The sequence below is a fragment of the Necator americanus genome, chromosome I (genome assembly GCF_031761385.1).
Source record: "Necator americanus strain Aroian chromosome I, whole genome shotgun sequence".
NCBI classification, from domain to species: Eukaryota; Metazoa; Nematoda; class Chromadorea; order Rhabditida; family Ancylostomatidae; genus Necator; species Necator americanus.
Window position 1 is genome coordinate 30,366,417 of NC_087371.1, and position 14,242 is coordinate 30,380,658.

Below are 14,242 nucleotides of genomic sequence, written 5' to 3' on the forward strand. Positions count from 1 at the left end.
CCACCACAGATTCGTGGTACGCTGCCTTTAACCATGGTACGTATTTATATGTGGCTGGTTACGGTGCGGTTTACTTTCGAGTTCGGGTTTTTTTCCCCTCAAACTTCTCTTCTAGATTTCGATCACTTCGAACGATTTGGAAGGAAAAAATATTTCGGTTTCGATATAATTTACATTCAATTCATAATTTTACCAGTACTCCATATTTTCTAAGTTTTGACTCCTGTTTGTTCATTAACCCAGTTTTTTCGATCATGATGCGTTGGTGCGCCGATCTCTATCCTTAAGTGTAATAAACGGCAGCGTAAATAAACAGTAACAAACAAACAAGAATTGTAAATAGTAGCAGTAATAATAAATTCGAACTTCACTACTAGGCAACCTTCAAGAACTGCAAATTAGTACTGTGGAGAAAAAAAAAACGCAGTTCTGAAGGGAGCGGTTTGCGGTGTTCAACAAAAGTCAGTCATTTATCGATTTCTGTGGGAAAAATCACTGCTTCACTATTAAAAAAAAAACAGATTACTGTGATGCAATGAAAATAAGCAAGCAAGGTTTTCATAACAAGATGTCTTGAGAGTTGATCGAAACTTAGCATCGCAAATAATAATTCGACTAGAAATTTAAACGCCACGCATTTAAAAGCACTACTTATTTTACTATTTATATATTTTATTTACTTATATTTACTTATTATACTATTTAGCAAATACCGTCTACCTAGCATGATCAAATATTCTTGCTGGGTTACAATATGATGCGTTAGAATCGAGAACCTGTTCCTTTCCAGCAAAACTTTTCACATTTGGGAACGAAACCGGGCATAAATAAAAAAAATCTCTTTGTATCGTTACGGGGTTTTGCCGCGATGCTTGTACCGTACTGAAGAAATTCCCTGTCCTAAAATTCTAAGCTCAACTTATAGCTGCAGGATTTATTAGAAGCGCCTGCCATGACCCTGAAATTTGCCTCGCTTCACAACACAATCCTGAAGTGTTTTATCAATCGCAACATAAAAAATTACCATTTTTTGCCGTTATCACATTGTTAGGGCGGGTGTAGCGCAGTCGGAGTCAATAATATCGTATATTAATAATAAAATAAGTAATAATAATAATATTTTAGAGCGAGTGTAGTGTAGCGGTTAGAGGTTCCACATCATGCACGATCGATCGAAGGTTCGAATCCGCCCTAGTGTTCACCAAGCCTTTCATCCCTCTGGGGTCCGGATAAATTGGTACCAGACTTGTTCGGGAGGATAAAAACACTGACTTGACCCGTCGGCTAGCCACCGTAAGTCATTGTACGGGCCAGTTACACGTTCCGGAACCTCAAACGATTTTGAATTGAAGTGAACGTGGTGGCGGGTCCCAAGCGGATTGATTAGCGCCAGAAACTTTATCCTTTATCCTTTAAAGTTATATCCTAATCTCTTTCCTCGCTCTCATTTTATTCATGATATGATAAACCGCTTTGCTCATAGTGTTGTAAAGTCCCGTGAGCGAATAAATAAATAAATAAATAAATAAATAAACAAAAAAGGACAAAATCAGAATCATTCCATCAATACCCCTTCCTCCTCAAGTCTGATAGGAGATCAATAAGTATAAACGTCACTAGATCCTCCTTACTAGATAAATCCTTAATCATTAGCAAATTCTGGATGATTAGATCGTTCTTACTTCACTATTCTCACTTTTATCCTTTTATCCTTTATTATACTGTTATTATTACTATTGTATTATCGTTATTATTATTGTTATTTGTTATTTATTACTATTACATTGTTATTTATTATTTTCCCGGCACACAGCATTGTGAATCGTTTCCTAGCGCTCTGCAAAGTTGTCCACGAATTTTCCTTTTTCTACAGTGACGACAATTGGGAAGGAGGTTGCAGAAAAGCGCTTCAGGAACCACTTAAGCATGAAACATCATGCATATACGGTAATTCGCTTGGTTTCACACAAACCCGGCCGCATTTTCACTTCAAATAAGCCATTTAACGGCGAGAAAAAGCGCTGAAAAAACCAGTTGCCCTTCGACGGCCGCCGAATAGTCATCGCCTTCTGCTTCTGCTGCTGACTGGTTGCCTTTCTATCACATTAGCAACGATCCGTCCGTAATTAATATCACCTACGGTGCGACGACGGGCCCTGGGGACGAGACACCTACGACGGACGAACTGGCCGAGACATGCAGCAGTTCATCTACAGGAAAGTGCTCGTTCCTTGGGATGGGAATGAAGTGGTCCACTGGCGATTTCAAAGCGATTCACTTCACTTCAATCAAAATACCATCCAGAAATTGCTATCGGTTAAGGATTTAAAGCCCCTAATAACGCAATGTTGCAGAGTTTTCACGTGGTTTGTGATTTTTAAAAAAACAAATACATTAGCGACCGTTACCGACATAGCGGAATTCATTGAACATAAAGCCTTCCGGTATAAATCTGGATCTGTGGATCCTTCAGGACCGAATTCAAGAGATTTTCAAGAGATTCTTGGAAAAAAAAGTTTAAATTACGGGATTTCACACACACAAAAAAAAGATTCTTCGGATGTTTTTAAAAATAGTAAAGGAAGATTCCTTCTCATTTTTTGAGAAAGAAGAGAGAAAATGATTAAGGAAACGAGACAAACGAACTGAGGGAAGTGAATAAACCTGGAGGAAAAGATATGGATGTAAAAATTTAAATTCAAATTTCAAAAGATTTAAAAAAACAACGATCGAAAAAAATTAAGGTTGGTTAAAGTTTAAATCATAGAAAAAAAAATGTAAAGAAAAAGAAAGGAAACGAAAAAAAAACTTGATTAAGGTTAGAGTTAAAGTTTAAGTTACATAGAAAGAAAAGATGCGAATTTAAAAGAAAAAGAAACAAGAAAGAAAGAATAGGGAAAAGAAAGGAGAAAAGAAAAGAAATAAGAAAAGAAATAAGAAATAAAGAGAAATTAAAGAAAAAAAAAACGGGAATACAGTGAAAGAATAGGCGCGGAACGAACTCACCTTGATCTCGATTCCATAATTTTTTGCGCTTGCCGACGGATATACGTTCTCGCATTCGGAGAGATCAATGGCGATCAGTGGTTCGGTGGAATCCTCCGCCCATACATCCCTGAAAAAAAAAACAACGAAGAATAGCGATTGAAGAATACGAATCTGGAATCTGGAAGCGCTGGCGTCGAAGAGGATGCTAAAATTAGCTACCCCCGTGTGGGGGTCGTGTAAGAACTCGCTGTGCAAACAACACTGAATAGATCGTGGACGTAGCGAAGGAGAATAGCCAGAGAATTCGGAGTTGGATAACAATGGGCAAAATTCCAACAACAACAACAAAAAAAAACGATTTACTGCATAATTTACTGTTTTTTTAAGGCAAAATAAAGGAAAAATAAATCAAATAATAATAATGATAATAAAATTTTTAAGCAAAATAAAGAATTTGAAATTTGTTTAATTTGAAAAAAAATATGGATATTCACATACGCATGTAAATCATCACTGCTTTTCACTGATATTAGAATTATTAGAAAGATAGAATATTCTCGCAAAAATCCCTAAATAGGCGTTTGTTACTAATTAGTTTCAAAAAGGTTATCGATCTCGTGACCAATATCACAAGTCAAATTGTTTATTTATTTTTATTTATTTATTTATTTTATTATTGATTTATTTTCTATTTTATTCCATTTTATTACTTTTGTTTATATTTTATTTTATTTACAAAACACTGTGAATGGGGAAAAAGAAAAAAAAACACATCTAAATAAAAGGAGAAGAGAAAAACTAAACTCACTTGTATAATTTTAAGCTTAATCCAGCCAAGACCACCCAATGATTTTGCCATTCAGCGTCCGTCTTTCCGCGTAACATTAACCATCCTTTTCGGAGCGTATGCGCCATGGATGTATCGATATGACAAGCCTAAAATGAACAAACTAGAACTTTCTGGATAATCGGAGGAGTTGTCGGTGTAACCAAGGTTTTCTGAACGTCACTTTATCATCTGCAAGAGGGATACGGTAACTTTAAATCGGACGGTATTAATAACTGATATTCTATATTTCTCCTATTTTATCTTTTATTTTCTCCTTCTTTCTACCATATCTTTTATTTTATCCTTCTATTCATCTATTCCTTATTTCTTTTATTTTCATAGCTCATTCTATATTCCATTCCAACAGAACAAAAGCAGAGACCACGTTTATATTGACCCTAAATCCTCAAAAGTCTCTAACCGGATGGACAAGTCTCGAATAGTGAACTTTTCCATTTAGGACCCCGATGCTTCGGATAAATAGTTCCAAAAGAAAAAAAAACAGATAAAATTTCCAGAAAAAAACAGATAAATTTTTCCAAAAGTATGTATACTACAACCACTTCCTCTTTTGCATAGAGAGCCTTTTGCATAAAGAGTCTCTTTCCTCTCTCTCTCTCCTCTCTCTCTCTCTCTCGTCTTTGCTATCGGGTCACGAATTCCTCACATTCAAATCTCGGAAATGAGGTTGAACTCGCAATTGTATCCGTTCTTTAAGACTATCCTCAAAATAGTATTCTTTAAATTGTATTCTAACTTCAGTACCGTCTTGAATACGAACAGTTCCAATAATTTCTACGTCTCAAACTGGACAAATCCCGAATACCAAACTTTTCCACTTAGGACCTCGATGCTTCCGGAAAATTTCCAAAAGTTTTGTCTCATATCTTTCAACATTCTCATGTTTTTCATATTTATTATATTTCCTTTTTTTATTAAATTTTATTTCTGAATTTTGTGATTGTATAAGAGTTTGCGATGGGGGTGCGCTATGGATCCATTGGATCCATTGACGATTACATTTAGCCGAATTTCGTCACTAAATTTAGAAATAAAATATAATGAAAAGGAAATAATTATAAGTAATAGTCCAGTAATAGTAGTATAATATTATTACTCATAATTATTTCCTTTTTATTAAATTTTATTTGTAAATTTAGTAACGGAATTCGGCTAAATGTAATCGTTAATGGATCCAATGGACCTATAACATACGCCCATCCCAAACTCCTGTACCTTCACAAAAAAAGAACATTCAAGAATGAATACATACTACGGTACCTTAGTTACTTACAGTAACCGAAAAAGAAGAAATAAAGCTGTAAAATTTTGTTGTATTATGGGCACAGTCGAAAAAAGTCGAAAGAGCTCACCTGCCCGTAATTTTTCTTCTCCTCAGTTGGAGTGGGAGGAGTTACCACCGATAGGGAAGGGGTGAGATTCACAGGAAGTGAGGATTGTCGAGATGGGAATTGTGGTGGTGACGGTGCGGTTCTGAAATACCGTACCGTAGTGGCGATCCTTGGGGAAAATCCATAAAAATTTCGCAGTAAAACAAACGCACGGGAAACCTTGAAAAAAAAAACGTAAATTTAAAATAGTAATGAATCTGCCGCGGTGATTATCGATCTGCTCGGAAAAAAATTTCTAGAAATTGAAATTCGAGCTGAAATTTTCGGAATAGAACGGACTGAGCGAACAAAAATGTTAAAATTTCAAGTGACACGAGAGCAGGTCACGCACAAGTACTCAAAGTTCCGTCAGAAGTGTCAGGAGCCGAAGCGACGTCCTCGAGCGAACAAATGTGGGTTATAAATCGAAATGGTCGTTACGGTCGTTAAGGGCTTATTTAAAGGACTAGTTCTATCTTAAGAAGAAGAAGTTGTCGTTAGTGGAGTACAGCTTTACGTTACGATACGATACGATACGATACGATACGATACGTCGTATATAACGATGGAAGAGACGTAAAAGACGTAGTAAACACAAACCTTGCTATCACCGGACAAATCACATTCGAAGTGATCGTCGTGGGCGGCGCGGCGGTTATGGAATGGGAAGACTCGGATCGGCGCAGCAACGGCTCCTCCCTAAACAAGCAATAGGGGATGAGTCACCCGCTGACTATGGTGCTTGTGTTTGTGCGCCATGGAAAACGAAAAAAGAAAGCATAAACATCCACAATGTGTGTACAATGTTTACCGGTGACAAATTAGATGATTCTTTTCTCATAGGAGAAAGTGTTTGGCGTTAATCAATCCGCTTGGGACCAGCGCGCACCGCGTTCAGAACTTCAATTCAGAATCATTTGAGATTTACGAACGCATCTCTAACCCATACAATGACTTGCAGGGGCTAGCCGATGTATCAAGTCAGTGTTTTTTTTTAAATTTTACTCCTCAAGTCAGTGTTTTTTAAAATTCTATTCTATTTTTTAAATTTTTTTTTAAACAAAGGCGTGTGATATACAATGTGCTTCGACATTACGGTTATTTCGGTGGTATAGCTGAGAAAGTTTGGCACCAATTTATCGACCCCAGTTGGATGAAAGGCTTGGTTGGCACTGGGACGGATTCGAACCTCCGATCGATCGTACAAACACAGCGGAACCTCTTACCGACTGCGCTACTCCCGCCACTATTTTCTAATACAGATTTAAAGGAAATGTTTTTTTTAAGTAACGGAGACTAGATCACACAAAAATTGTGCTGTTCTTAAGCAACTACAAACTGAGAAGTCTCTGGAATGTGTCGCATTTTATCCGCAAACATACACAATTATTTTCAATTTGAAAGAATTTTAAAACAATACTATTGTTATTGTAATTATTATAATAAAAAATTATCAAAAATTAGAAAAAAAAGAATTAAAGAAGAAAAGTTTTTTTTTCTAATTTTTAACTTCATTTCGACGAAATCGTTGAACAGCCATAGAGAGAGAGGTGAGAATGGAAAAATGAGCAATTCTCATCCTGAGTGAGTACGATTCCCGGAGCTGCATCTCCAGAATTTCCCTTTGAATGCAGCGTATATAGTTTGTAAAGAAAAAAAGAAAGGGAGAAAGAGCCAGGAGTGAATTAGAACCATTTCGTGGTGCTAATGGGAGGCAAAATGAGGTTACAAAACAAAAACTTTCAAATCATCCAAAGGCAAACGACTACGATTCAGCAATTGTTTTTGTAAAATTACTGTAGAATCAGTCAAGTGCATGTGAATGAATGAAAATGAATGATAGAAAGAGCATAAATTATGACATTATGACTTTGTGATCACTGCTGTGACAGTCTTTCTTTTCTAAATTCTATCTATTCTATTATTTCTATTCTAATAAGAATAATTAATACAGGCGAAAAAAAAGCGAAATAAAAAGGTGGGGTGTATTTGAGGCGTTGATAGATCCCTCTGAGGTATTTCATTAGTTCAGAATTCCGAAGAGTTCCGCATTAGTTCAGAATCGTATTCAGACTTGGAAACGCTCATGTGATCCCGGACAATGACTTGAATGTGACAAGACCAATGCGTCAATTTAAAAATCCTCAAAAATCCTAAATATCCGCAATTGCGCGAAGAAACGGAACCGAAATCGATTTCTTCCGAAATTCCGAAAAAAAAATTCTTACGAAGAGTGAATCCTTAAAGAAGGATGTAAAGAATTCTCAGACACCATGTCTGGGTACCAGTTCATCAACTTCGGAGGAATGATGGGATCAGCTTAGCTGATCGTAGGCAATTTCGACCAGCTAACACTGTGTGAAACAACTTTAACCACCGTTTTACACTTGCTACACGGAAAAAATAAGTGGAAAAGAATTATTTTCAGCTGTGTGTGTGGAATAGGTGTGTGGAATAGGTCCAAGTTTTTCTATTCACTTATTTTGGGGTAGCGAAATACCGAAATTTTTTGTATAATACTGCATGGACTATTTTATTTTTTCTCACATATTACCATTATTTTATTACCATTTAATTACAATTACATAGTGTTCAAGGTCCTTTTCAATCAATCCTGTAGTTTGTTTCGCTCATACGAGGCCTCTCTTAATTCGTGGAGGATTCGATATCGGCTTCGTTTCTTTGTGTAATTGTGGATAACTAGGATTCTTGCAATTGTAAAAGGATAAAGCCATTGAGGTCTGTTTGAGGTTTACGAACGTGTAAACGGCCTATAAAATGATTTGTGGGACCTTGCCGATGTGTCAAGTCAGTGTTTTTATCCTTCCAGACAACTCTGGTACCAATCCGTCGACCTCGGAGGGATGAAAGGTTCGATCGGCACTGAAGCGGTTCCGAACTCCGAACCAAACTTCCAAAACTAGATCGGTTCCGAAGAAAATTAAAAATTAAAATTACATGTACTTGAAATTATTTATATTTGTATTTCTATCGTCTATACTATAAACAATTAAATCTGCCAGCTTGAATCTAATTATACAGTAATTTCGGAAAATATGCTATCCGCTCTAGGATTGGTCCTAGAGGGAGTGGCATAATTTTTCCAGGAAACAGAGAAATTCCAGGAAACAAAGGAATACGTCTGACATTAACAATAACACCAGTTGAGTAATCCCATACTATTCTATGCCTTCCTTATATTTTGATTTTAGAAAAAAAAAACTAGACTCATAAAAATCTAAACATGATTCTGTTTATTTTCCACAATCCTCTTCCATCTTTGTGGTAGATCCATAGTGCCCATTTTCCAAAATTCACTTATCGCTAGACGAAAAATGCCCGCCACCCAAATTCCGTTAAAGTCCAGTAAATTACTGGTCACGTACTACTGATAATACAGGTGTGAGTCGCTTGAGCACATGTGAGTGAAGCAGAACAGAATTTCAAAAATTCCCCTTAAGGCAATTCCCTTGGGAAAAAGCAATTTATGCCAAAAACCTGGTAGCAAACCCTTTTCTGGAAAAAAAATTTCAAAGAAAACAAATACATAAAAGCGACAAAATCTAGGTGGACAAAAGTGAGTTGAATGCGAATCCAAGCAACTTAACTAAAGCAATTTGGGGAAAATTCTCTATCGATTTTTTCCAAGGAAATAAAGAAGGGTCCGGAAAGAGGTTTTCCACCACTTTTTTTCCCTCACCACTTCGAATAGAAAAGTATAGGACTACTCGAACATTCCTCAGTGAATTAGACGGCATAGAAACGGGCAATTTTCTTTTTCCTTCGAACACCAGGAACGTCATCCATCCACAACATTTCGCACAAAGTATCGAACGTGCAGGAGACGCACACGAAAGCGTCAATCGCCGTTCTTGACGCGGCAAAGAACGGCCGATCGCTGTTCGCAGTCTCGAGGATCCGGTTTTGGATGTCACGAAGTGTATTGTTCTGTGCACCGCCGCGGCGGTGTTCCAAGAAGAAGCGCAATTCGTTTTTTTGCGAGAAAATTCGCTCATCCAGGCATTCTCCTTTCAACAGGGGAAACCCTGTACTGTAGGGAAAGTTCACTACGGTACAGTTTATTCTAGCACCGTAACACAGACATAAAAATCTCAAAACATCAAAAATCCCCTACGTTTACTCAAAATATGCGGCCTTCAATGAATGGGAGGACATTACATGCCACCATGGATATCCTAGATGAAAAAGGGAGAAGTAAGAGGGAGTAAAAAAATAAAAAGAATAATTTGATAAAGAATTTGATAAGGAATTAAAAGGAATAACAAAAATAAAATAGCTTCTATCTCTTTTCCTTTCGAAAAATGTAATGCAAAAAAAAATTTGGGTAGTGTTTTCAATAAATTTATGTCCAAAACAATTCTTTAACTATTCCTATTTAACTCCTGAACTCGAGTAGCGCAGTGGCTGAGAATTTCGACTGTGTGAATAGTAATAAATAAGTGTAAATAGTAATAAATAAGCAAATATAACTTGATTTTTGAAAAAAAAGAGAAAAAAAGAAAAAGATTCTTGAAATAGTGAAAATAGCTTAAGTAGCTTAAGTAGAAGTATGTTTGGGGTTAAAATCCGACACATTCCAGAGACTTGTCACTTCGTAGTCACTTCAGTCAACAGCACAATTTTTGTGTCATCTAGTCTTCGTTACCTTTAAAAACCCGCTTTCTTGAAATCTACATTAGAAAAGAGTGGCGGGTGTAGCGCAGTCGGTAAGAGGCCGCGCCGTTTCTATAGGATCGATCACAGGTTCGAATTCGTCCCAGTGCCAACCAACCCTTTCATTTTTCCGTGGTCGATAAATTGGTCCCAGAGTTCTGTGGGAGGATAAAAACACAGACTTCGTAGATCGGCTAACCCCACAAGTCATCGTATAGGCCAGTTACATGTTCGTGAACCTCAAACGATTCTGAATTGAAGTGAACGCGCTGCGGTACGCGATCCCAAGCGGATTGATTAACGCCAGACACTTAATTTTTTATCCTTTAAAGTTATATCCAAAACTCTTTCCTCACTTCCATTTTATTAACGAAATTATAAATCGCTTTGCATGCAGTGTTCTAAGGTCCCCTGAGTGCATGAATAAATAAACAAATAAATAAACAAGAACAACATGAAAACCATCATATGGATGCTCCTTCCTCTTCAAGTCTGATAGGGGATCAATAAGTATAAACGTCAGTAGACCCCATGTAATCTTCAGTGGGTTTCAACAACAATCTCGGGTAGCGATTCGTGTTCTTTGAGCAAATAAATGCATTGGGGCCCACAAACCACTTGAATATTCGTCAATTCCATTTTAAAATGTAATTTTTTTTGTTTATTTTTATCTTTATTTATTTGTTCTTATATGCTATACCCTAATCATACTTAAGGGCCTCGTTACTAGAATTTAAGCGTAGCTGGAGTGTTTTGATTACGATGTAGTGTTTCAGTGAGCACAGTAACAACAACAACAGCAGCATTACGGTATCTTACCTCGAACTTCGATCCCTCTGCTTCACACTCCTCGGTGTTCCATGCGTTCCCTTAGCAGCCGTGACTTCTTTCTGCTCAGCGGTCGGTCCAGTTCGCTCGGCCTCCAGTCGATCCAGAGAAGAACATCGCGACGAACACGCGGAAAACTCCACATCCGGCTCGGGTGAAATTACCTGAACGAACGAGTGGCGGCTAAAATTTCACGTTGGCTCAGGGGTTTAAAGGCATCACCCCACGAATCTGAGGTGGTACGAATTTCAGGACGAGCATTCGTATACGGGATCGTAGATTATGGAGAGAAGGGTGATTCCGTCCATTTTTCCTAATTCCCGTAAAAACGGCCCGGAAGATACGGCTTCGAGCGTTCCGGCGCGCTATTCTCTACAAATAGTTCGATTGGAGCGCGCCAGCCGTGTGCACGCGCCGCATCTTCCTGGGCGGTTTTTACGGCAGTTAGGAAGAAATGAACGGAATCACCCTCCTCTCCATAATCTACTATCACGTATACGAATACTCCACCTGAAATCCGCAGCACCTCAGATTCGTAGGGTGGTGCCTTTAAGATCACGACATAAAATCGATATCGGTGGTGAATGGCAGATAAAATCGCATAAAGTTTGTTTTGAAGTTGTAAGATGAGAAAGGGAGAAGTAAGAAGGAGCAAAAAATTAAAGGAATAATTTAATAAAGAATAATTAAGAATTAAAAAGAATAATAAAAATTAAAAAGTTTCTATTTCTTTTCCATTCGAAAATACCTGCAGATCCCATAAATAACGTGGTTTTCTAAATTCCATGAAATAAAGTCCTAGGGCAGGAAGGATTTGGAATTTTGATTGAAAAGAGGTATTGAGATCGTCTCTCAAAAATTCAAGAAAGAACATACCTTAAATTTCAAGGAAAAAACTTTCGTTCACATCAATATTGAAAAATAAAGGAAATATAGGATTTAGAATTATTTGTGGGATGAACCGATCCTACTCAAAAAAGTAAAATTGTTATCGTCAGGGAAAATGATAAAATAGAATTAAAAACAGCTAATGAGGTGAAAGAAAAAAAAAACGGGTAAGTGCTCAACGATAATGTGAAAGATTCTTTTAGAAAGTATTAAATAAGTTTAAGTATGAAGTAAAGAAAAATTAATATAAATAAATATTCATATAACATAAATGTCACATAAAATGGTAGTTGGGATAAGTCTTTAAAAAAAAGTAAATGAAAGGAAAAATATAAATGATACTAAATATGCATGAAAGAGAATAGAATATAGAATAAAGTAAAAGTAAATAAAGAGAACATAAAGTTAAAAAAATAAAATAGAGCATAGAATTATACAGAATGACTAAATTAGTGATGAAGTTATACAAGAATATAATAAATCTAATATAAAAAATAGTAAAATAATAAGAAGAAAAAGAAAAGGTTCTAGGGTGTAAGTAGGTCAAGAGATTCAGATCTGAAGCTGATCCGTCTAAGAGCTCAATGAAGCAGAAGAATATGGTCGATTGAGTAGAGGAATATGAATTTAAATTAAAACACAGAGTTAAATTAAGGTTAAAATGAAGTGAAATAAAGTGAAATTAACATTACAACACATTATTAACATTAAACCTAAGAAAAAAAGAAAACACACCGCTATCGGTTCATACTTCTCGTCGGTAATTTGTCGCCTTGGTCGTACTTGAATCGAATTCTGTTTCGCATACATATTAAGCAGATTTTGCCACCTGCAAGTTACAGTTTCTAAACACCAGGGAGCGAAATGAGAGGAACGTTGGTGTTGGAACGCAGCAGCGAATCGAACAGAAGGATCGAGGATTCAATAATCCTCGCGATCCGTCGAATCGCTCGAAGAAGCCGAAACGAAACGGCGGCGGCGGCGGCGGCGTTTTTCCGCGCGTACACGTACCAGCGTATTTCGTCCGTTGTGTCCGCTTTTACGTAGACAATCGAAGGTTGTGTACTGTCGCCGTCGGTTTTAAACGCCATTAGAATCGAATGTGAGTTTCCTGTGAATTCTTTTAATAGAAAACTTAAAGAATTAAATACAAGCGACAAAGAGAGTATAAACTCTGTGACGTATTCAATACGAAAAGAAAAGTGAAAAATTCCAAAAAAAAAATCAAATATAAAATTCACCTGTTATGGAATCAGCCTCACAAACACGATGACATCTAGTCATGTCGATGGTCAACTGAGGGACTGTATCCGGCTGAAAGAGAATTTTTTTGAGGGGTGGAATGGAAACGCACGCTTCGCAGAGATCCGAATGGAATGTGTTATTTTGAAACGTCTATGATAATTCCGAAAAATACCAAAATTGGGGAGTTTGGCAGAAGGACAATGGTTAAGGTCCCAGGCGTATCAATCCGCTTGGGATGAGCCAACGCGTTCACTTAAATTCAGAATCGTTTGAGGTTTACGAGCGTGTAACTGCGCTATAAAATGACTCGCGGGGGACAGCCTACGTATCAAGTCACTGCTTTTTCCCTCCCAGTCGAGTCTGGTACCAATTTATCGACTCCGGAGAGATGAAAGGCTTAGTTGGCACTGGGACGGACTCGAACCTCCGATCAATCGTAGAGAAACAGCGGAATCTCTTACCGACAGCGCTACAACCGCCCCTATTTTCTGAGATTTCAACTAAATATTCTTTTTTAAAGTAGCGAATAGTAGATGACACAAGAATTGTGCTTTTAGCAAGTAACTGGGGCTAAAAAGCCTAGTTGGCACCAGAGAGTTTCCGATCCATCGATGGATTATGCAGTAACAGTCTCATCTCCTATAGGCTGACCTACACCCGGACCCATGAATTTTGATAGGCGAATAAAATACCTGAAAAGTACACGAAAGAAACATTCGTAGAGAGGATCCATAGATGAAAATAACACAATAATGAAGAAACTAAGGGGTTAGTTCTAATGGAATTACAATTTTTTTTAAAAATGTTGCAATATGATCATTGCATTTTCATTGCACAATTGTTATGGTCTTAGCACATACAGAATAATTACACATTTTACCTATTAAAAGAACAAAAACTTTCTTTTTAATGCTCTGTTTTTGATGTTAAAGATCACTAGGAAGAAGTAGGAAATAGATCAGATCCATTAATTGCTGAGGTTATTTTCCCTATGAGTGGTGTTTTGCACATGCGAGGAAAGAAGGAGCATTTTTTTTTAAATTAGAAGAAGTTCGAATATGAGACTAATCCCAATAACCTCCCTTTTCGCCTTATTTCAGCTCATATTTTCCATAGCCATCACTTAATTCTCTTACTACTTCCCGAAGAAAAAAGTATATGTTCATCCTGCCTACCAAAAAAAAAAGAACGACAAAATAAAGTAATTTTTTCCAACCAAAAATGTTATTGTTTTAGACATACAGCTACCGCAATTAACACTTTACAGAGCCTTCCAGAATCTCAGGCCTCGAACCAGTGCCGCCACACAACTTCCAGATTTCGAATGTCTCTCATCCCATTCAATTCCTCGAATCGGACCATATGTTAGCATTTTTGCTGTCACTCTTGTTATCACTAC

General features: G+C 37.1%; 1 protein-coding gene across 3 annotated transcripts in view; it reads right to left on the reverse strand.

The window, feature by feature from the left end:
* RB195_007331 (uncharacterized protein) overlaps window positions 1-14,242 on the reverse strand; it is a gene marked incomplete at both ends in the record, with an annotated part of 65,436 nt that overhangs the window by 18,364 nt on the left and 32,830 nt on the right. For all 3 annotated transcript variants that reach the window (XM_064180893.1, XM_064180892.1, XM_064180894.1), the window contains 8 exons: window positions 3,007-3,115; window positions 3,797-3,924; window positions 5,191-5,311; window positions 5,809-5,907; window positions 10,702-10,874; window positions 12,334-12,427; window positions 12,610-12,709; window positions 12,840-12,912. In XM_064180893.1, the coding sequence (XP_064037726.1) occupies window positions 3,007-3,115; window positions 3,797-3,924; window positions 5,191-5,311; window positions 5,809-5,907; window positions 10,702-10,874; window positions 12,334-12,427; window positions 12,610-12,709; window positions 12,840-12,912 (897 nt within the window). The remainder of the gene's footprint in view (window positions 1-3,006; window positions 3,116-3,796; window positions 3,925-5,190; window positions 5,312-5,808; window positions 5,908-10,701; window positions 10,875-12,333; window positions 12,428-12,609; window positions 12,710-12,839; window positions 12,913-14,242) is intronic.